At 35.5% G+C, this 23,608-nt stretch overlaps 1 protein-coding gene across 1 annotated transcript; it reads left to right on the plus strand.

The window, feature by feature from the left end:
- The first annotated feature begins 6,793 nt into the window (after nt 1-6,793).
- Nucleotides 6,794-12,203, plus strand: IL2 (interleukin 2). Its single transcript, XM_026016786.2, has 4 exons — nt 6,794-6,958; nt 7,044-7,103; nt 9,705-9,851; nt 11,975-12,203. Exons 1-4 carry the CDS (start codon nt 6,809-6,811, stop codon nt 12,083-12,085), a joined length of 468 nt encoding a protein of 155 aa, XP_025872571.1. The 5' UTR covers nt 6,794-6,808; the 3' UTR covers nt 12,086-12,203.
- Nucleotides 12,204-23,608: the final 11,405 nt, after the last annotated feature.

Raw genomic sequence — 23,608 nt, forward strand, 5'->3', positions numbered from 1 at the left:
CATGAGAGGAAACCCATTTACCATCTTCACTATAAGCTATGCTGCACAAAGGACTTTAAAAAAAAAATTTCTGGTTTTTGGTTGTTTTAAAGAAATGAGTTTGTCTTTTAACTCAGATCGGGATAAATCAATCATGATGGTGAGTGGTAGCAGAATGTGACATTCCAAAATATGCTTCTTTGGCATTAAGATTATTTTGCAAAACTGCAGACCCAGAAGAGGCTCTGAAAATAGAAATAGAAGGTAGCCTTTTACAAAGGAAAACTATGTTTATAAGGAAATTACATTAGAAAGGAGCCTGTGGGGGGGGGGGGGGGACAAAAGGAGCCTGTGCCTGGAAGAAAGCTATTATCAGAGATAAGTTCTCCACCTGAGAGACTTAGCTTGCTGGCAAAACAACTTTTGCTTACCAAACATTTCCTCTTCTCACCTTCCTATGAATTACCTTCCCTCCTTTGAAACCACAGATCCCCAACCCTTTCCTTAGCTCAGGATGGGATATACACTTCAGTTGTTTAGCTGCCTTTTGAGTCTAATATATTTCTGGGGTTTCCATAGGTATGCATGTAAGTAATTAAAATTGTCAATTTTTTCTTCTATTAATCTTTCTTTTTATAAGAAGGGTCTCTCTGCCAAGCACCTAGGAGGGTAGAGGGAAAATGCTCATTCCTTCTCTACAAGGGACAGAGATCCCCTTTAGATGGGACTGACATATTATGGAATAATAACCTTATCTCTAGTAACCTTATTATCTCTAGATAATAACCTTATCTCTAGAATGATTAAACATTATTTGGTTAATTAAATTAATTTCAATTTTAATTTGGGTAATGTTGGCATGGTAAAATTATCTGTTTCTTTCTCAACCCTCAGATTAGGCAGATTAGTAAACCTGGATATCAAGATATTATGCAAAGCAAATGTCATCATTTTAAAAAATCGACAATTTTAATTACTTACATGCATACCTATGCATTTTAAACAATATTAAGGGGGCAGCCCGGGTGGCTCAGCGGTTTAGCGCTGCCTTCAGCTCAGGGCCTGATCCTGGAGACCCGGGATTGAGTCCCACGTCGGGCTCCCTGCATGGAGCCTGCTTCTCCCTCTGCTTGTGCCTGCCTCTCTCTCTTTCTCTCTCTGCATCTCTCATGAAGAAATAAATTACAATTAAAAAAAAACATTATTAAGGAATATTAAATTTTTATGAACTTTCTAAATAAGCATTAAAAGCCTTAAAATGTTCATAGTCTTTGACCCAGTAATTCCACTTCTAGGATTTTATCCTAATAAGAGGACTAGAAGTTTACACAAATATCTATGTGCTTAAGATTTCAGTAAATTATAGCACTGTTCACATTGATGAACCATTCGAATTAATGTACACTCTAATAACAGAATACAGTCACACAAGAGAATTCTATGCAATTATTAAACATAATGTCTTAAAGAAATCCACGAGATATTTATAACACGTTAAAAGAAAAAATAAGCATGAAAAGCTGTATCACAGAAAAAAAAGACTGGATAGACTTATATATGTATAAGTATGTAGTATCAACAGTTACCTCTATCTGTAAGATAATTGTGGATTTTCATTCTTTTCTTTTTTAGCTTCTTTGTAGTTTTCAAATTTTCTATAATGAATATGTATTATTTTGTGATTAGATAATGTATTTTTAAACAAAAAATTAGGCTATAGTCTTTAAAAATTATTATTAGTGTTAAAAACAAGACAATAGGCTCAAAATGAAGTCACTTATGCTAAGCCCCATGTCACTAAACCAAGACTTAATTACAGCCTCAGTTCTCTCAGGAATGAAATCGCAAGTCAGTCAGTCAATTGGAAACTGCCTGATCATCAGCACTATATAACCCACTTGATAGCCCCATGTCATCCCCTAAAAGAAAGTAGCCTTGTAATAATGAACCCTGTGTATGTTGTGTGTGTTTGGCGTAACTTCCTAACTCTTGCTCCCTCTGGCTATAAAAGTTGTTCATTTAGTACAACTCCTCAGAGCTCTCTTCTATGTGCTAGAGGGATGCTGCCCAATTCAAATCAGTTTTTGCTCAAATGAATTCTTAAATTTCAAATTCGTCTCAGTTTATCTTTTAACATGAATGATGGAACAATGGACTGTCAACTTCATTGACAAAGCTACTGTAGAAAAGGAAAGAATAATTAAATGAACTTAGAAACAAAGTTAGACAGGAAAAGTAATTGGATGAAGATAAATGTATATAACTTTTATTTTTACAAGGTTTTAATGAAAGCACTTATCTGCCAAGATAAGTTTAAAACTTTCATTAAGTTTTTAATGAAAGCACTTATCTTGGCAGAGAAGAAAGCTATTTATCTGTAAGTTGCAAGCTTAATTTGTGATGTACAGAGAAAAGTTTTTAGTAAAATACACATAACCAGAAAATGTTTCTTTACCTATTTTGCCATAAGAGGAGATATATAGATGTGAAAGCACTTTATAAAACTTGAAATGCCTTGCAAATAAATCTATTGCCATTATTGTCAGATTATCCCATTCTACTTCTGGTAACAGCTATGTAACTTGACGTCTTATATTTACACAAAAAGTAAAGTTCCAAGAGTTTTGAAGATACTCTCATTCTCATTATATTTAGGCAGTGAATATGTCTCCTGGTTGCCAAATGCAGACAACGGCCTAGTGTGATAACCCCATGTCAGCCTTAGAATGCTGTACTCTTGAAAATACAATGCAACTTAAATCCACAATAGATGAAATCTTTTTCTTACTTCAGATATAGGAGAAGTGTTAGGAAACATCTAGTGCTCTACTGCTTTTAAAAGACCCCCCAAAAGAGATGAAAAAACATAAGTAAAAACCTAGCTTCTGTAGCTGCGTGAATTTAGCTGCTCTAACTTCTTAGAAATCCTAAAACTGCCCAGACAAGGTATTGGGTTAGGCCAAATGGATGATGCCTCACCTGACTCATCAGCTATCACTGATAAAGTGAAGTGAGATGGAATAGTAGGCACAATATAATTCAGCTTTTTCTCTGTGGCCTAATGCACCTAGAATTTGGCATCACTCTTTTACACCGGAAATACACAAGATCATTAGGGGCCAGGAAGTCTTGGGGTTTTACTCTAACTTCACCACTAACTTAAGAATGTGATATCAGGCTAGTCACTTAACCTGCACAAACGTCAAATTTCTTATCAGTAAAATGTGACTCAATGAGATAATGAATTTGAAAATACTTTGTAAAACTAAACGTACCAAGGAAATAGTTCTTCCATCCCAAAAGATCATCATTAAAATTTACCATATGGAAGAAAAGCACACATGAATGAGACTTGACTATGACCCACAGATAGATTTACAGTATTATCACATCATGGAGGACCACAGGTCTGATAAAGACAAAGACTGGGCACCAACCTATGCCTGAGAAAATTCAGGTCTCATGGGAAACACAGAGCTCCTAGCTGAATACTCTGTGGGTGGTATGGAGATTATTCACCAATCTGTCCTAATTTCAAAGGAAGATAACTGTATCTTGAAAAGAGGCCTGTAGAGGGACTAACAAGAGATGCATTTATATGGGCATCAAGCGCCAGTCTAAATTAAAGTTTTATAAAGCAACGAGAAAGGGTCAGAAAGAAAACATTCTTGCAGGAGGTGGAGTCCTTGAAAGTCAGTTTTGATGGATAAACAGTGCATGCATCTGACTGACCAATCTCTTTGGTAGGCAGCTTCATAGACTAGGGCTTTCCTTTTTAAAGAACTTGGGCTACTCCTGAATCTAAGAGGCTGAGTCACAAACAATGCTTAGCAATGAAAATAGCTTCTTACTGAATTGTAGAATTTTATTTTCAAAGGGGAAGTAGGGGGTGTGACACATGCAGTAGCCTGCAGTCTGCCACTGTCTTTACCACCACTGTAGCCAGAAAAGCCAGCTGATGTGTCAGACATGTTAAAAAGTGAAAGTATGCTACAGCGTATGGTAGCTTTATCCCCAAGCATATCAAGAAAGAAATTATAAGGCCAGCTTCCATAATGGTGCCTGTTATGCAATAATCGGGATAAGCCAGGTGCTTGGGAACTCACTTTTCTACAGGGTCCCATAAATGTAGCCATATATTGACCCATTCTCTAATGGAAATAGCTGGAGAAATAGAAATATCATGACTATGAGAACATCAAAGGCCTCTTTGGAAAAGCCCCCACACAGAAAAAATGTGTGGGCCTGAATTCTTCCATTCTGGAAGGGTAAAGGCCTGAGCTGATGATGCTGGGATGAAACACTGAAGTCATTAAAGAAGAAAAACAAGTATAATAAAGTTGACCCACAGATCATTAAATAGCCTTTTCCCTTAGAACTAATGCTAATTTCATAGTTTTGATTTGAAAGATGTGGAGAGACATTTGGCATTTTTTAGTAATAAAAAGAAAAGGTCATGATCATTTGTTCCTAACTTATTGCTAATCTTTTCAAAAAATCATTGATTCCTAATCTGTCTTTTCCTTCATTTTTTTTCCACCTGAGGAACTATTTAATGCTTATTTTTAAATTTTACAAAGATGTTTTATATTCTTCAGTTATCTAATGCATAAATAGTACTAAACCATTTTTTTGTAGTACAAATGCTTCTTAGAATGGTTAACCATTCCTGCCTACTACACGCTTCCTAAACCTAAATTTACATATCTACAGTTTAATGAAGTTGTCAAAATCCAGTTTGAAGTTATATTCCTTCCTCAAAATTCTTTATATCCACTTCTCTTGAAACAACAATTTTTATGTTTTACCTAGGATTATGCTCGTCTATGTACAAGTCTTCTGTATTTCACATCAGGTTCATTAAGAAAGAATACAAAAGGTAAAAGTGGCCTTTGTAGTCAGAATATTCTGGTTTCAAATCCTTCTTCTGCCACTTATTGGCAGTAAGGGCTTCATGACCTACTGACTCATCAGCTATCACTGATAAAGTGAAGTGAGATGGAATAGTAGGCACAATATAATTCAGCTTTTTCAAATTAGTTAATGTATCTGAGACTCAGTTTTCTAATCTGCAAAATGGGAATCATTACTTCACAAACTAGGCTGTGTTTTTCTCCCTTCCTATTATACCTGAGGTGCTAGATAAATGTGTTTCTAAAGACTAGACACAAAATGAGTAAGGTAGTAAAATTGGAGGAGTTATAAGCAATCTCTTTGAGGAAGGGTTACAAGTTTGAGTTATAGGTATATACTTGTGCCCATCATTATACCAAAGCAGCTAGTGCATTATACTGAGGAAACATTAACACACGCCCTAAGTGTCCCACACAGTGTACTGACTTTAAAAATATCAATATGATCTTATTTCAGCACTATTATTTTATACAGTATCCTAGATGCTGTAGTGGATAAACCTAAGTCTATTAAAGAGGTGAAACATAACAAGTAGAAATTTGTGGATTGGCTTACATACAGCACATAAAAAGTCTATTATAAAACTAGCATCAGCACCCTTGGGTGCAAAGCATTTTCTATTTGTCATGAGTTGTTTATAGTACTTTACTCATTGTTTCATAAAAGGTGCTCCAAAATTGTAATGGATACCCCTTCTTAGTAACTTCTGTCAATTTAATTCTGGCCTCTGTATATCATCTTGGAATAAATGAGCCCAAATATCCCTTCTCTGAGTACTGCTTTTACTCCACAAGGCACATATACACACAAACACTCCCCACCCCATGACCCACCTCAGCTTCCTGGGCTGTTTATTACCATAACTTTCTCAGCTCCAGCCACATTACTTAGGTCAGTATTGGCACACCTCAAGCTAGCCAGATCATTCTCCTAAAGAATGTACAAATAGTGTCTAGAAATTTGTTAGTAAGCTTCCTACAAACAAACTTGGTGATCCCTTTATTCTCCCTGAGACCAAGAGGAAGAAAAAGCATCCTTGGTACTGGTGACATTCCAACTCAACTTATATGCCCTTGATGCCCAGCAAAAATAATAAAGCAGCAAAAATATATTTGTCCAAACCCTCTTCCCCAAAACTAACATTAGTAGTACCCCCTTGCATGCAAACCCTTTTCTGGGTATATATTTGTTAAACATCATATCCATTTTTAAAAATGTATAATAGATACTAAGAGATTAAAACAGATACAAAAAACATTAAAACTAAAATAGCACAAAACTGTACCTCAAGCTCAATGAGTATTTTATGTATTCTAATCTCAGTTTCTCTAGCTGATTGTGTAAGTAGTAATCTATCATGTATGCATTAGCGCAGTCATTGTGTAGATCAAAAGGTAAAACCATCCTAAACAGGAAACCAATATTCTTCCTGTTTAATCAACAAATCTAAAAATTTATTCTTTTCAACTATTTACTCTTGTCCACCACACCATAGTGCTCCACATGTTCATCACTGTTTTATGACAAAGAGAAAATTTTCATGAGCCACTTTTGTATCCCCACCCCCTTAAAGAAAGAGGGAGGAAAAATTGTTTCATACAGAAGGCGTTAGTTGTATGAATTACAACTGCCACCTAAGTGTGGGCTCCTGTAACCAACAGGGATTTTACCTACATCCATTCAGTCAGTTTATGGGGGTTTAAAGAAATTCCAAAGAGTCATCAGAAGAGGAAAAATAAAGGTAATGCTTTTTGCCACACAGGTAGAATCTTTGAAAATATGTGTAATATGTAAAACATTTTGACACCCCCATAAATATTTTTCCAGAATTAACAGTATAAATTGCTTCTCTTGTTCAAGAGCTTCCTATCAGCCTCTGTAATCACTACTCACAGTAACCTCAACTCCTGCCACAATGTACAAAATGCAACTCTTGTCTTGCATCGCACTGATGCTTGTACTCGTCGCAAACAGTGCACCTATTACTTCAAGCTCAACGAAGGAAACAGAGCAACAGATGGAGCAATTACTGCTGGATTTACAGTTGCTTTTGAATGGAGTTAATGTGAGTATATTCTATCTCTTACTAAAATTACAATTTTTTTGAACTGGAGTTCATTTTTTAATGAAAATATATTATGCTTTCTCAGAATTATGAGAACCCCCAACTCTCCAGGATGCTCACATTTAAGTTTTACACACCCAAGAAGGTAAGTACAACTTTTTATGTTCAATTTATGTCTTAATAAGATTCAAATATGAAAAGTTGTAGGTGATTAGGTTTATAGCCCCTCATCTGAGAAAAAGAATCAGTAAAATCAATATTAAAAAAAACAATTTGGTAATGAAGCTTCTGTAAAATAGCTTTGCCTATATATTTTTTTAATGTATTTGTGTGTGTTTTGGGAGGGGAAGAGACAAGAATAACATTCCCAGTTTATTGATGGGACAGTTTTAAAAGATTATGTTGACTGATTATTTAAAAATGTAAAACTTGAGAGATATTTGAGTATATCATTTTACCATGCAAATTATAAAAATTGATTTCAGAGAAGCCAATTTTTAAAAATCCTTTACTGTTTTAGGAAAAATTCCTAATGGTCTATCTTTGAGAGGTAGCCTAATTGTGACCAATAGCATAGTCTCTAGGGCCAGATTACCTGAACTGAAATCCCAGTTATGTCATGTCTTAGCTTTTGTGACCCTGGGCAAGTTATCTACTCTCACTTTCTTATCTACTTAAGTGAATGATGATTTTATGTACTTCATATAGCTTTGTGAGGATTAATGGGTAAATGTAATTCTGAGTAGAATAGTGTCTGACATAGGTAAATATATTATATTCTGTATGCTATTATAATATAAATATTATATTATGTACTTCATATAGCTTTGTGAGGATTAATGGGTAAATGTATTCTGAGTAGAATAGTGTCTGACATAGGTAAATATATTATAAGCGTTAGTTATTGGTAATAGTAAAAACAGAATTCTCCCTGGGAGTATTATAAAGTAAAATTCTGGACTTACGCATCCTTTATGCCAATAGATCTAGAGGCTTATGATGCTATATGACTTGTTTTCCAAGATTTGTTCATTTGGGGATTCAGATAGATAAACACAGATTATCCAAGCTCCTACACCTATACTAAGAGTATAAAATTTCCTAGTAGTTGTGCCAGTAAACAGAGAATAAACATAACTTGGTTCTAGAAAGTTTGTCACAGGGTAAATCCAAGCTCAGAAAAAAAAAGGGATTTAAAGGTTATGGATGCAATTTCATTCATCTCATATTCATTGAAGGAAATTATGCTTCCAACTACTCTTTTGAAAATAACTTAAGAGATGTCTCTTCAACTTAATCAGAGCTACATAACTCTTTAACTCCAGCAATATTAACACACTAGACTGCTTCCCGAGGGAAACAGCTCCAATTTGCTATGCCAGAAACTTAAGCCCTGAACTTGTAGTAGCAAGTTGAAAGTGCAGTGGATGGAAAGGTCATAAAATGCATGTGGTGTAGTCCTCTCTCTCCCTTTAAAGATTTTTAGAAAGATGAGATTATGTGCATAATTTGGAGGGTGGCAAAATTCTTTGAAATCTAAGTTTCTAAATGACAACTCAAAATCTATTTGAAACCCAAAGTAAGGTGATAAACTCCATTCATTTGCTCATTTTACCACCATTCTATGTTTGCAAAAAAAATTTTAGAAAGTTATAAAAACACTTAATTCAAAGGATGCTATGTTAGAGCTACAAAGAGAACTAAAATGTAATGTTGGCTCCACCTAATCATATATGACCTTGGGAAAACACTTAAATTCTGAGATTTAGTTTCCTTATTTGTAAAATGGAGACAACACTGCATTGCTATCTCAAAGGGGGCCTGTGAGACTTAAATGGTCTTATTTAGAAGAAGACACTTTAAAATTATAATGTACAAGTATGAAATACTACCATTAAGATAGGCCACATGGATGGATGAGTGTACAGATCTAAATCAGGTAGGCCACCCAAAAGTCCTTCAAATATTCTAACCTCTTATTTGGTTGTGATACAGAATTTTAAAAAATGCATTTGAATACACTTATTATAGAAGAGTAAAAAATTAGGACAGTTATAGGACTTGCTATATTGAAAGTCTTTACTATACAGTTACAATTGCCTAATCTATAAAATGCTGGGACTATGGCAGTATCCAAGCATTCCTCTATCCTTAACATCCTATGATTCTTAACTATTATGAAATATTAGAATCATACAATGTGATCCTATACTTCCATGCTGTGGCTGCTCTAGTTCTAATTTCTATAGACTAGAATAGAATTCTGCCTATGTCTGTGATTTGCATTTGGGTACAGAGATGTTTGCCTTTGGCAAAGCCAAATTAAGCTGAAATTAATGACTCATTATTTAATATTCACTTATTTATTCACTTATAAAGATTTTGAGAGAGTACATGAGCATGTGAGGATCATAAATGGGGGAGGGGCATGGCGGGGGGAAGCAGACTCCTCACTGAGCATGGAGCTGTATGCAGGGCTCTATCCCAGGCCCCTGGGATGATGACCTGAGTCGAAGCCAGAGCTTAACTACTGAGCCACCCAGGCACCCCTCATTATTACAAATTTAATGCTAACATGGGTAGATGAACTCTAGTTTTTCCAGTCTTATAAACTATACTGGTCCATCTACACTGTAATGCTGAGAAGAGGGAGAATAAAAAACTGCCCTTAATAAAATAAATTTGAGATTAATTTGATTACCTTTAGGGAAAACTGACCTGGTAATTATTTTTATTACTATTCAAGGCCACAGAATTTACACACCTTCAATGTCTAGCAGAAGAACTCAAAAACCTGGAGGAAGTGCTAGGTTTACCTCAAAGCAAAAACGTTCACTTGACAGACACCAAGGAATTAATCAGCAATATGAATGTAACACTTCTGAAACTAAAGGTAAGGCATTACTCTATTTGTTCTCCTGAAAATAAAATAAATGGAAGGGCATTTTAAAGTGGTATAACATTTTTATAATTTGGCAAAGTTCTCATGCATTTTAAAACCAATGTGAACATGAACCATTTTTATGCTAGATGATATACTATGGAGCTGGGAAGTATAATCTATTTCTTCCATCCACCCAGGGATAAGTCTGTAACCTAACATTCTGTTACCTCTCTCTCATATTAAAACTGGGAGTGGGAGAAGACAATTGAATTTCACAAAAAGCAGGCAGGTTTTGTTGCATATTTTCTTTCAGATCATTTTCCAGAATAGCCAATATGGATTATCTGAAAGGCTTTTCTTTTTTTAAATTTATTTATTCATGAGAGACACAAAGAGAGAGGCAGAGACATAGGCAGAAGGAGAAGCAGGCTCCCTGTGGTGAGCCTCATGCAGGACTCGATCTCATGATCCCAGAACCATGACCTGAGCCAAAGGCAGACGCTCAACCATTGAGGCACCCAGGCATCCCTACCTGAAGGGCTTTTAAAATGGAGTTTTTGGGATTCCTGGGTGGCTCAGCGGTTCAGTGTCTGCCATAGGCCCAGGGCATGCATGGCCCTGGAGTTCCTGGATGGAGTCCCACATCAGGCTCCCTGCATAGGGCCTGCTTTTCCCTCTGCCTATGTATCTCTCTCATGAATAAATAAATACGATCTTTAAAAATATATATATGTATGTGTGTGTGTGTGTGTGTGTGTGTGTGTGTGTATGGGGTTTTCCTATTACTTAGTGGAATGATTAAGAGATTTATCTAAAAAAAAGGAAATTACTAAAATGGCCAATGGGCTAGATAATTAACTCCTTATTTGGAGGTAATACTTTCAAGAACTTAAGTATTTTTAAATGCACAGGAAATATTAGATATACAAGGGACTCAGGCAATATGAAGAAATTCATGGCTCTGTTTTCTCATCCCATCTACCAAAGTACAAACTTCATGAGTTAACAGCCATCCTACATAGCATAAGTAGAACAAAGTTTCTAAAATTATCCCAGTTGTTTCCAAATAAGTCATTGTATTAGTACACTGTTTCTTTCCATGTAATTAAAAAAATACATTGAAATCAATGGCCTCTAGATACTGATAGACAATATATATGTCAGAAGGTTTGCTCCAGAATTTCTGACCATCAGAAAACTCATTCTAAATTCTTGATGCAAAATTAAAAATATGTGAAAGTCAGAAATGTGTTTCAAAAGCCAGCTATTTAAAAAAATTTAAACCTTCCCAAAAGGTCATAATATTTAAATGATTATATGTAAGTATTCCCTTTAAACTGGTACAGTTTAAAGAGAATACTTATCTTACTTGGTTTATATTTCCAGAATAGGAAGTACCTCAAATTTGAAAAAGCCTTTTCTTTTTTCTTGTTATAGTTCAAAATATTTTGTCAGCTAGAGGCTGAGTTGAAATAGCTCCTATCAGCAGAGGAGGTTAATTTCTAACAAGTCAGTCCACAAACAAAATTTCTATTGTTTAGAGTTTTAAAAGTTGGGAAACTTGCATGCATTGATGCTAACTAAGGTGGAGTGAAGTCAGTATGAATATTTCTAAAAATGTTCTTCACACAAATTTCTTCCAAACAAAAGGTTGTCCTGACTCTGGGCTGGTTCTATCTTGCTTTGGGGAATTATGAGGAGATTCACTAAAGTTAATATATAGAAACTTAAGTATAATGAGTCTATGACTGCATACATGTAACCCATACATAGAGACATGCCCAGAGAAAGAAAGGTTTAACAACTTTATTTTGCATGTAACATTTAATGAAATATTTTTCTAGAACTGTTTTTATTGAAAATGTTTACCTGTATACAATTCAGGAAAAAGAATTCTTGTGTTCACTGAGATTGAAAGAATTGACAAATGAGGAAAATCTTGGTTTATATGCTATCATCACTTGTATCAACATATAACTTTTTGGCATGTATTTTGATCATTTCAATAAATTGTGAATGATTAATATATTAAACATATTAAAAAATAAAGGCCATAAGCTATAAGTTATTTGAGAATAACTATATATCAAAAACTACTTTGAACTAAAAAAATTAAAATTTTTCTTTTATAGGGATCTGAAACAAGTTACAACTGTGAATATGATGACGAGACAGCAACCATTACAGAATTTCTGAACAAATGGATTACCTTTTGTCAGAGCATCTTCTCAACACTGACTTGATAATTAAGTGCCTATTTAAAATGTATCAGGCTATTTATTTAAATATTTAAAATTTATATTTATTTTTTGATGTACGTTTTGCTACCTTTTGTAATTATTATTCTTATACTTCATATGATAAATATGGATCTTTTAAGATTCTTTTTGTAAGCCCTAGGGGCTCTAAAAACTCACTTATTTATCCCAAAATATTTATTTTTTATATTGAACTATTAAATATGATGTCTATGTAGATCAGTTAATAAAATTATTTAATAAAGTTGATGAATAAAAAGCCAAGCCATTTATTATCCTGGAAATAGTACAGAGTAAAACATTTCTGAATTACTCATGTGAACACATAAGATAGTTAAGATGCTTACAAAAGTCACTCTTTCCCTGGAGAGGTATGTGGAATAGGGAAATGGGCTTCTCAAAGTTCTTGCTTTCTCCTTTCCCAAGCTGACTGGATCCTTAGTTCTAGTCTAAGAAAGCCTCATCAAATTATACTACTTTCCTTCTTCAGGCTATGCCTTTAACAAGATTCCAATAATATTATAGAAACTCTTCATTTAATTGATGTGCCTCTCTATCCATTTTCCATCATCTTATAACTTGCTGTCAGGAGGCTGACCTCTATAACATATATTAAAGGCCTCCCCTGTCTTCTGGCTTACCAATGGGTCCCACTACTGGGGAGCTCTGGTAGGACAGAAGAGATCCCCTGACTCTCCATGTGAAGCCTCTGGATGGCTGTGCCTCCCAAAGAATCCAGTTTCTCTCAAGACTTTTTCCTTCTGGGTTCTGCTAACTTCCCTTCTACTCCTCCTTTCAGCCCTAGGTATAGTAACACTTCTACCATTACCGCTCTAGTGTACTGCATTTCCCCTTGCATTAACCCTATACTATGACCACAGTCTGGTAAATGGTCTATTAGATCTTCCTTGACTTATTTTGAGTATGCCATCTCTTTTCTGGCTCAAACACAGTAATCATACCAGAAATAGCCCCAAGAAATAGACCATCAAGATCAGATCTGGGACTGGGTTCATTAAGAACATAATGATCTATGGGATGTACTAGCATCCTGATTACTCTAATTAGCATCAATGGTAGCACAAGGTGAAATGCAGATTGAGAGCATGATGTGAGATCAAATGGTCATGACATTTAATTGCTACAATAAGAACAGTTATAAAAATTATGATTATCACTTAAATTCTTCTGATGGTCTCAGATAAGAGAGATGTTAAAAATGTTATGGATATACAATTAAATACTTGCAGGCAGTTTTGAAGGAGTCCTTCTTCTGCTATAGACAGCGCATACGACATAGGACAAAGCCAAGAGCATGATGTAAGGTCTGTAAAGGTATAGTGCCAATTAAAAATTTAAGCCTTCCAGGTTTCTTACAGTAAGAATGGGGAAGAAATGAAACCATGAGATATGAAATGTATTTTGCCAGACACAGAGGCTGAGAATTTTAAATATCCTACTGACAGAGGCAAACCCTTTTCTTTTAATAGTATCCTTTTTGAGGAAAAAAATCACTCCTCTGCTTAAAAACCTTCCAGTGACTCACAAATTAAGGGAAATTTTTCTCAGCACTCACCTCTACCACCTTTCATTGCCTCTAGGCCTAAAATGAAAGTTAAGATCTCAACACTTCTGAGGCAGTAAGAAAAAGGTGTTTTAGACCAACAAAGGTGAAAATTAAGTCATGTGTAGGCTGATTTAATTTAGATGTGTAACTCCCTGGGATTCAGAATTTAATGAGAACTTGCAACAGCATTAACAGTTAGTTGAATAAATTCTTGGACTCCACAGTGGCCTTTTTAAATGGTATTTAAATGCTAGAATTTCCCTATAGAACAAAGAGTCCAAAGGACCATGGAAATGGAAATACTGGAATGGATCTATTATGTGCAGTCTTCTCATCTTGCCTAGGAAGGCACTGGTAAGGGGAGACACTGGCATCCATGACAGTTGTGTGGTAATTTTTCTTCATTAAATCAGAAATGACAGATGGTGCTGCAGTGGGATTGGTTTCCCTGATCTGTCCAAGAATAATGGAACCCTGGAGTGATAAAGACCAGGTAAACAGCATTTAGCCCTCAGAGACAAGGTGGAAGCAATCACTACAATAAACTATAGGGCGGAGTGCTAATGATGACTAATGATCACAAAATTTAAAAGACTAAATCTGCTGGGCAGAGATAAATAAAAATTACTGTAATTCGTGATCTGTTTCCAGCTCTCAAAATTGAGCCATTTCCTAGACCTGGTCTCCAAGGAGGCTCGATCCCTCTAAGGAAGGGCCCAATAATATGACCACTGATAAATACTATCAATTTTTCTCCCAAGCCATTTTGGAAGAGCTTTTTGACAAGGAGATCGTTTACTGAGAAATGGAAAATGTCTGTATATTCTGGAAGTTATTTGTTAATGGCTCTAAGTGTACCTTGTTATTCTGAAACTCCATGTGAGCCTCCAGCCTGGGACTTATGGGGATCACATCAGAGATGGAACATTTGCCTGAGTCCATCTTAAGAGGGTCCAAAGGGATCACAGACCCTACCTGTGACATACCTCTATAGTGGCCAAGGAAGCACACTGTTTAGGACTTCAAGACACCATAGAGGACTTGCAATCTCTAGCTGTTGTCATTTGCATTTATATGAATAAGCAACAATACCTTAAATGTCTAGTCCCAAGGATATAATCAGTTCTGTTCTGTTGTAATTAGTCTGGAGAGTACTTAACCTTCTTATCTCACAGAATGTCATGCTGGGCCATTACATTAGTGATATTATGTTAACTGATTTGATGAGAAATAACAGAGGTAGTGCCTGAGCAAGGTAATTGTTTAGCAGAAGGAGAGAGTTAAGTCCTACAAAAGTTCAGGGATGTATCAGGAGATTGAAGTTTCTAAAGTTCAGGCATTTCATGCATACTAAGAGATTCTTCTAGAGTGGAGGACTACATGATGTGTTTGAACAGCCCACTACAAAGAGGTACAAAGGTTGGTGGGCTTTGTTACTCTGAGCCATCTGGTCAGGGGAAGTAACCCAGTAGGCTGTCAGTTTTCAATGTGGCCCATAGTAAGAAAGGGCTCCTTAACAGGTCCAGGCCTCAATATATATTCCCCAACCACATGGGCTTTATGACCCAGGAGACCCAGGACTGTTTAAGATATTATGACAGAAATGCTGTGCATTGGCTGCTTCTTGGCCTTTTGGCTAAAATCAAATGTATAATGAAAATGCTATTAGAAGTCTCCAGAAAGTCCCTAGTTTTCATAAAAAAGAAAAGCCCTATTGTGCACATAACACTTGATTTACAAACATTACCTGGCTTGTGACAGAACCCTGGTAGAAAAAAATGCCTGACCACAGGACACCAAATGATTATGCCGCTTGAACTTCCATCATGAGCTAGTCATTAACTGATGTACTGAAACATAATTTGGGTAGACAAACAATTTCATCATAAAATGAAACTGAGTAGGTTTGAACAGGTACGGGAGGGATACCTAAATTGCATAAGCAGTCAATTTAGAATCTCATGGTACTTAATTTAACCCTTCGTCCTCAGTCCATTCTTTTGGCTTCTTGGGGACTTTCCTATCACACATTAAGAGAGAGGAATAGGAACCTAGTTTAAAAATGGATTTGCATCAGATGCTGTTATCAGCCAGAAAATGGATGATCCCACATCTATAACCCTATTCAAAATTGTGCATTTGTCTATTTCATGCGAAAGGATAATGAACGTAGGTATGGATCTAGAACAGAGTGACTTACGGGAAGTGACAAGTTCACTAGATGACCACAGATTTGAAAAAGAAAATGGAAAAATGATGATTAAGAGATGTGGGTAAGTGGTATGTGAACGGACCTCTTGAATGAGCAGAGAATATAAAAATATTAATGTCCCACTATAAAGAAGACTCTCATTGTTCAAGTGGACAAGGTGACCCTTCTTGTGAGTGCCAGCCAGCTTCTTTCCCTGGCTAATACAGTGCTTATTCAATAGACCTATGTACAAAGTGGCTAAGGCAACAAGGATGGAGATTATGTATGAGCCCAACAACATGGTCATTAACTCACAAACACTGATCTGGTTACCACCACTGTTGAGTGTCCAACCTCCCAAAAGCATAAGTCAATGCATGCTGAGCTTTCAATATGGCACCATCCCCCAAAGGAACCAGCTGGCTGGATATCTGATGGTAGATTGATGGATCCCTATCACTTGAGGGTGAACAGTTTTGTCCTTAAAAGGATAGATCTGTGTTCTAATTCAGATTTTCTTTCTGTGCCTCATGTTCTGCAGCACCATCATTTATGGAATGCTTATCTATTACAACACTGCTTTCAAACAAAGAATATAGTTTATGACAAAAGAAGTATGGCAATGGCATCATGCTTATGGATTTTACTGATCTCACTATGTATTCCATCATTCAGAAACAGTTGGCTTGATAAGGGAGTGAAATGACCTATACTGAAGGTTCAGCTACCATCCATATCTGTTGAAAACAATATCATGAAGATAAGTTATCATCCTAGAGGATGCACTATTTGTTTTAAACCAGCAACAAATATATGATACAGTCTCCCCTTGATGGATTGCACAAGTCTGGCAATCAAGCAGCAGAAGTAAAAGTGGTCCCTCTCATTATCATACTTAATGACTTGAAAAATGTATACCTCCAGTCAATAAAACCTTAGCTTTGTCATTTTAAGGACCTAGTGCTCAAGGAGGTGAGTTTTTACCAGGAATCTTGACTTCTACCAGAAAACTGATTAAATGGAAGCTAAGACTATGTACTGACCATGTAAGGACTTTCCATGCAGCTGAATTAATAGGTACATAAAGGACTGCTGTACTGGCCAGACTGATTGATTTTGATGACAAGGGGAAATGGAAGTTCCTGCTACCAAACAGAAGCAACAGCTATACAATGGGTAGCACTGTATTTGGAACCCAGGAAATCCAGCAGGGCATTTTTCAGCACTCTTTACAAAAGTACTGGTCAATGAAAAACTGTACCAATCCCCAAAATGCAGGAACATCAAAGATTCAGATTCCCTAGAATTGAGATTTGAAGTCCACTACCAGGTAAAGAATTCTATCCAGCAAAGTAATGGCAGAGGGTAAAGGAGAATATGCAGACTATTTGAAGAAGGAAGCTATGATTACCAATTCTCATGACTAGCTATCGAGCAGACACCTGTTTTTCTCTCTTCTTGTCACACGCCATGCAAAATGGGATTTTATATAATCTTGCTTTCTTTCTGTGAAAAATTCTAGTGGTGCCTAACATTTTAAGTTTCAGGAAAAGTATTTCTGAACTGATACTATTTCACAATGCTACCAGAGTTGGTAGAACTTCATGTGTCTCCTTTGGTTGAGACACTTTTTCCCAAATGAAGAAAAAGTATACATATTGAAGAATAAAGGGGTAAACTATGCTAAATATTATCTATTTTCTCCTTGATGACTCTACATCTTTCCCCACCCTGCTAAGCTAACTTGTGTGGACTATGTTAATGTGTTTTCTTGCCTTCTGGTTTCTGGCTGAGTTTGGCCAAAGTTGGATGAAGGATCACTTCAAGATGACTGCATCACTTGATGAAACATATACTCCTCTCAAAGTGGTCCTTTCTTTATGCCTTTGTCCTTAAATTTCTAGTAATCTACTCACTCTTCCTCCCTTCAGGCCTAAGTGTGGTCGGAGTTTCTCTATGTGAGCACAGAAACCAATGCAGGCAGGTCTTGCAGGTCACATTCCTCAAAAGAAGGAATGTGCACAAGGGACATCCTGGATTTTCTCTGAGGATATGTTCCAAATTATGGCACAGAGAAATGGAATCCAAGTGGTAGTCCCACAAGGAAGTAGGAGTTCAGGGTTTCAAACTGTATGGGATTTGAGAATCAGAACAAAGGGAACTGTGGAGGAGCCCACACATCCCCAAATTCTCTTTGGTGACTGATCCATCAGCTGCACATGCACAAGTTAAGGCACCTATTAACCACTACAATAAAATGGCAGAAAACAGCAACTAGGGGGCAAATAAGCTATATAGAGTTGTGTGGTGCTGAGGAGACGCAGGCTGGAGTTTAAGCTCTGCCATGGGGGTAAGATCTAATAAGCATGTCAGGACTCAGATGAGAAAAAAGAAAGGCCAAGGTTCCAGATAAACAAGCCTCAATATAAGGTCATATCTGAAATATACTAGGCTCTAACAGAGCTTAAAACCAAACTTCAAAAGGATCAAAGGTATCTGGCAGATTCTACTTGCCTCCTGAAGAAAATTTTACTTACACTATCATCCAGAGCCTCTATTATATTTCATCCACATGTGGCATTAAAAAATTATGAGGCAGTGGGCCGCTGGGGTCGGTGAAGGATCTCAAGATGGCTGGGCAAAAACTTGCTCTAAAAACCATTGACTGGGTAGCTTTTGGGGAGATCATACCCTGAAACCAGATGGCCATTGCCAACTCCCTGAAATCCTGGAATGAGATGCTTACCTCCAGGTTGGCTACTCTTCCTGAGAAACCACCTGCTATCGACTGGGCTTACTACAAGGCCAATGTGGCAAAGGCTGGCTTGGTAGATGACTTTGAGAGGAAGTTTAATGCCCTGAAGGTTCCTGTGCCAGAGGATAAATACACTGTCCAGGTGGATGCTGAGGAAAAAGAAGATGTGAAAAGCTGTGCTGAGTGTTTGTCCCTCTCAAAAGCCAGGATTGAAGAATATAAAAAAAGAGCTGGAGAAGATGAAGAACATAATTCCATTTGATCAGATGACCATTGAGGACCTGAATGAACTCTTCCCAGAAACCAAATTAGACAAGAAGTATCCCTATTGGCTTCACAAGCCAATCGAAAATTTATAAACTTGAGTTGAAGAGAAAGCCCTGGCCCTCATATTATAAATGTTGGACATTAAAAATAATGATATGGAAAAAAAATTATGAGGCATACTAACAAACACTCAAAATTGAGGCAAAACCAGTAATAGAAATCTCTAATACATTATTCAGATATAAATTATGACACACAGACTTTAAAATAACTGATTAATATGCTCAAGAGAATAGTATAACGCCTAAATATAGATGAAAAGGTAGATTTCTGCAGAAAATTGAAATTTATTTGAAAAAATTAAGTGTAATATTCTAGAACTGAGAAATACAGTACCTGAAATTAAGAAATCACTAGATGTGTTTATCAGCATACTGGACATAGCAGAAGATGGATTAGTGATCCAAAGACAGGCCAATAAAAATATATCCATAGTGAAGCCCAGAGGAAAAAAGAAGGTGCTAACAAGAAAAACGTAAGAAAAAAGTGAAAAAAGCAAGTGGGATAAATACAAAACAACAAAACATCCAAAACCCTCAAGTCCACACCTAGGGAAATCACAGAACTGTTGAAAAGCAAAGACAAAAAGCACCCAATGGGGAAAAAAAGGCACTGCCTTCAACAGAGCTTAATAAAATTGTTGGCTAATATTTCAACAACCCCATGGAAGTTGGAAAAACAATGGATGACATATAGGTGATAAAATGTATAATCTAGAATTCTGTACCCAGAATTCCTAAGATATTTAAGTGAAACAGATATTACAGACAAAACTCTGAGGAAACTAGTCAAAAGAAGACCTGAAGTATTAAAGGAATAATTTTCAGTTGAAGGGAAAATTCCTAGATGGAAGCACAAACCTGAAAAAAACAAAAAAGAAAAGAAAGAAAAAGAAATGAAGAGTACTACATACAGTCGATCAGGGCTAGTTAAGACATTTTAACATATACATAAGTAACATATCTGACAACAACAACAAAAAAACAAGGGTAAAGATGATAAATGAAAATTAAGATAGATAAAAATTAAAATGTTACAGGATCCCTGCACTGTTTGGGAAGTGCTAAAGGAATGTATTTTAGGTTGACTGCAATAAGTGTTAAAATAAAGAGCAAATGGAGACCTGTGTTGAAACTTCCTAAGCAAACAAAACCAGGTTAATCATACAAACCAAAGTTTAATTTAGCTTATTTTGCAAGGCTAACTTGACCTGGGTCATTTCTTGTTTATGCCTCTGGAAATCATAAATAAAACTTGAACTGTTTCCCAGGTTGATATGAGATAACCACTGAACAATTCTCTATAATTTAAGAAAATTTTAATATAATCTATCACCATGAAGAACAGAGTTACTGCTCTCCCCCACTGTGTAAGCTGATTTAAATATATCCAAAGCCTCAGTCTATCTTTTGGTCTGAGTGCTTCCAGCAAAATGTACTTACTGTTGCTTTAGTAATTCACTGGTTTTATTCCTGTTATTTCTGAAGTTTTAACATAAGTCAATGCATATTATAATATAGGTAACCTCTAAAAGAACAGTATAACTAAAAAGTAATAAATCAGGAAATATCAGAAATATTCAACCTAGAAAAAGGCAAGAAATGAGGAACAAAGGGAAACTAAATGAAGAATGAAACAAAACAAATAGCAAGAAGGGAGACTTAAACCCCATCAATATCTCATTAAATAAAAATGAGTTAAAAACTCGAATTAAACATTTTCAGATAAAATATTACATTGTTTATAAAAACATGCTTTACATAAATAGAGGAGTTAAAAGAATAAAAAAGGATATACAATGCAAACACTAGCTAAAACCAAAACATCCCCCCAAAAAACGGAGATAGCTGTATTAACTTTAAAAATGGGACTTTAAAGCAAAAGATATAGCTATAGATAGATAAATTTCATAATGATAAGAGTTTATTCCATAAGACGATGTAACAATTCTCAATTTGATCCATCTAATAATTTCATAGCTTCAAAATATATGGAACAAGACTTCTGCTTTCCAATTTTGAGTAACCGGTACCAGATTAGTCTTCCTCTTAAAACCATAAAAGTGAACATTGAAGAACAGACAGTACAGAAATGTGACATCTAAGAAAACACACACAAATAAGGTGAGTCCTAAAGCAACAACCTCATTGAGCTAAAGCAACAGAGACCAGAGTTTCAAGGTTACTGAAACAAGTGAAATTTGTGCTGCAGCACACTGGAGAGAAGAGAGCTGCAGAGGGAAGGATCAGAAATATGTACAGAAGATATTTATTTATTTATATTTTTGGCTGAATACTAAGCTGTGGCTATTTAGAGGTGAGATTCCACAAGGCTAAACAAGGAACAACTAACAGGGAAAGCATGAATTCTTAAAAATTGTGGTCTAAACAACCATAAAAACTTGTACAAGATTAGAAGATGCTCAAATTCTAACATGGCAGGGAAACCTTACTGAATAAAGCCCTGGAAATTTGGTAGAAATCCTAAAAAGACCAGGACTTAAGAGTTTGGACCAATCTAGCCTTTTGTAAAGACCACTCTACACATGCCCTAGGAAATCTTAGAAGACTCAAGATAATCCAAGTTTCCATTCTATAACAAAATTCAACATTGTCTAAAATAAGACAACGACATGAATGGAGTATAAAGTGTATTATACTAAGCCAAATAAGTCTGTCAGAGAAAGACAAATACCATATGATTTCACTCATATGTGGAATTTAAGGAATGAAACAGATGAACACAGGGAAAGAAAAAAAAGAGAGGCAAACCATAAAACAGACTCATAACTAGAGAGACCAAACTGAGGGTTGCTGGAGGAGAGGTGTACAGAGGAATGGATTAAGTAGGTGATGTGCATCAAGGAAGGCACGTGTGATGAGCACTGGGTGTTGTATGTAAGTGATGAGTCATTAAATTGTACTCCTGAAACTAACGTTATACTATACATTAACTAAAATTTAAATAAAAACTTGAAACAAAGATAAATAAAAAATAAAAACCAAAATCCAGGCCAGCATAAATAAAAAATGAATAGGTATGAGAATGTGACCTATGATGAGCAGAGAAAAAACATTCAATAGAAGCAGAAAAAAATGACAGAGATGATGGAATTCACTACTGTAAATAAGTTCAAGATTTAAAGGATAAGCTGAACCCAATGAAGAGACAAATAGAGAATCTGAGAGAAATGAAAACTGCAAAGATGAAACTATTTAAAAAACTAAAAAATGAACCAAAGTTCTAGAAAAGAAATTTTACACCTGAAAAATATATGGGATGAAAAATTCACTAGACGGCCTTTTAAAAATTAGACACTGAAGATCAATGAACTTAATATACTCTGAAATAAATTCCAAAGAAACAATGACACTAGAGCACAAAGCAAAAAAAAGAAACTCAACGACTTGTTGAAGAATATCAAATTACTTAACATATATGTAATAGGAATACCAGAAAAAGAGGAAAGAAAAAAAAGTTTGAAAAAATAATAAAAAATAATAGAAAATGATTCTGCAATTTAAAATTTTCCCATGAAGGTAACCTCAGAACTAAATGGGATTTCTGTTTTATTCTTCAAATATTAAAGGAATAAACACAAGCAATCTTACATAAACAGTCTGAGAGTAGAAAAATAAGGGACACTTCAAAAATCATTGTCTAAGGCCAGCATCATCTAAACACCAAACTAACATTACAAAAAAAGATGAAGGGATCCCTGGGTGGTGCAGCGGTTTGGCGCCTGCCTTTGGCCCAGGGCGCGATCCTGGAAACCCAGGATCGAGTCCCACATCGGGTTCCCGGTGCATGGAGCCTGCTTCTCCTTCTGCCTATGTCTCTGCCTCTCTCTCTGTGACTATCATAAATAAATAAAAATTTTAAAAAAAGATGAAGTATAGGCCAATATCTCTGATAAATATAGATTCAAAAAGCTTTCATAAAATATTAGCAAATAAAAATCATTATTATATATAAAAGGTGACATATGTAACCAAATTAGGTATGTAAGACTGGCTTGGTGTTAAAAAATAAAATGTAACTCACTTCATACAAATAAACTGATACAGACTACATGTATCAATTCAATTGGTGTATAAATATCATTTAAGAAAATTGAAATAAAAATTAACAATGCTCAGAAAACTATGACTAGAAGGGTATTTTCTTATCCTGAGTATCTTTCTCAGAAAAACCACACCTAATATATTAATGATAAAATATGGAACACTAAGTTTGAAACTAAGACAAGGATATGTATTACCATTTCTATTCAGTAGTGAAGTGGAGATTCTAACAAATTTAGCAAGACAAGAAAAAGAAGTAAATTAATAGAACTAAAATCATTTTTCACAAATGCCACTGTATAAATAGAATATCTGAAAGAATCTATCAGAATTCATGGGTAAACACTGTAAGATTACTATATAAAAATTCAATTGTATTTTTATATGCCAGCATCAGACAAAGATAATTTAAAAACAATATCATTTGCAATAGAGCCAAAAGTACTAAAAAATTAGGAACAGATGTGATGAAATATATATACCTCCATCTTGAAAACATTACTGAGAAATTAAGACCTAAATAAATGAAAGCATAAACTACATTCATGAACTACAAGACTCAGTATTCTTATATTAATTATTCATAAATTGATCTAGAGTTAAT

The sequence above is a fragment of the Vulpes vulpes genome, chromosome 4 (assembly GCF_048418805.1).
Source record: "Vulpes vulpes isolate BD-2025 chromosome 4, VulVul3, whole genome shotgun sequence".
NCBI classification, from domain to species: Eukaryota; Metazoa; Chordata; class Mammalia; order Carnivora; family Canidae; genus Vulpes; species Vulpes vulpes.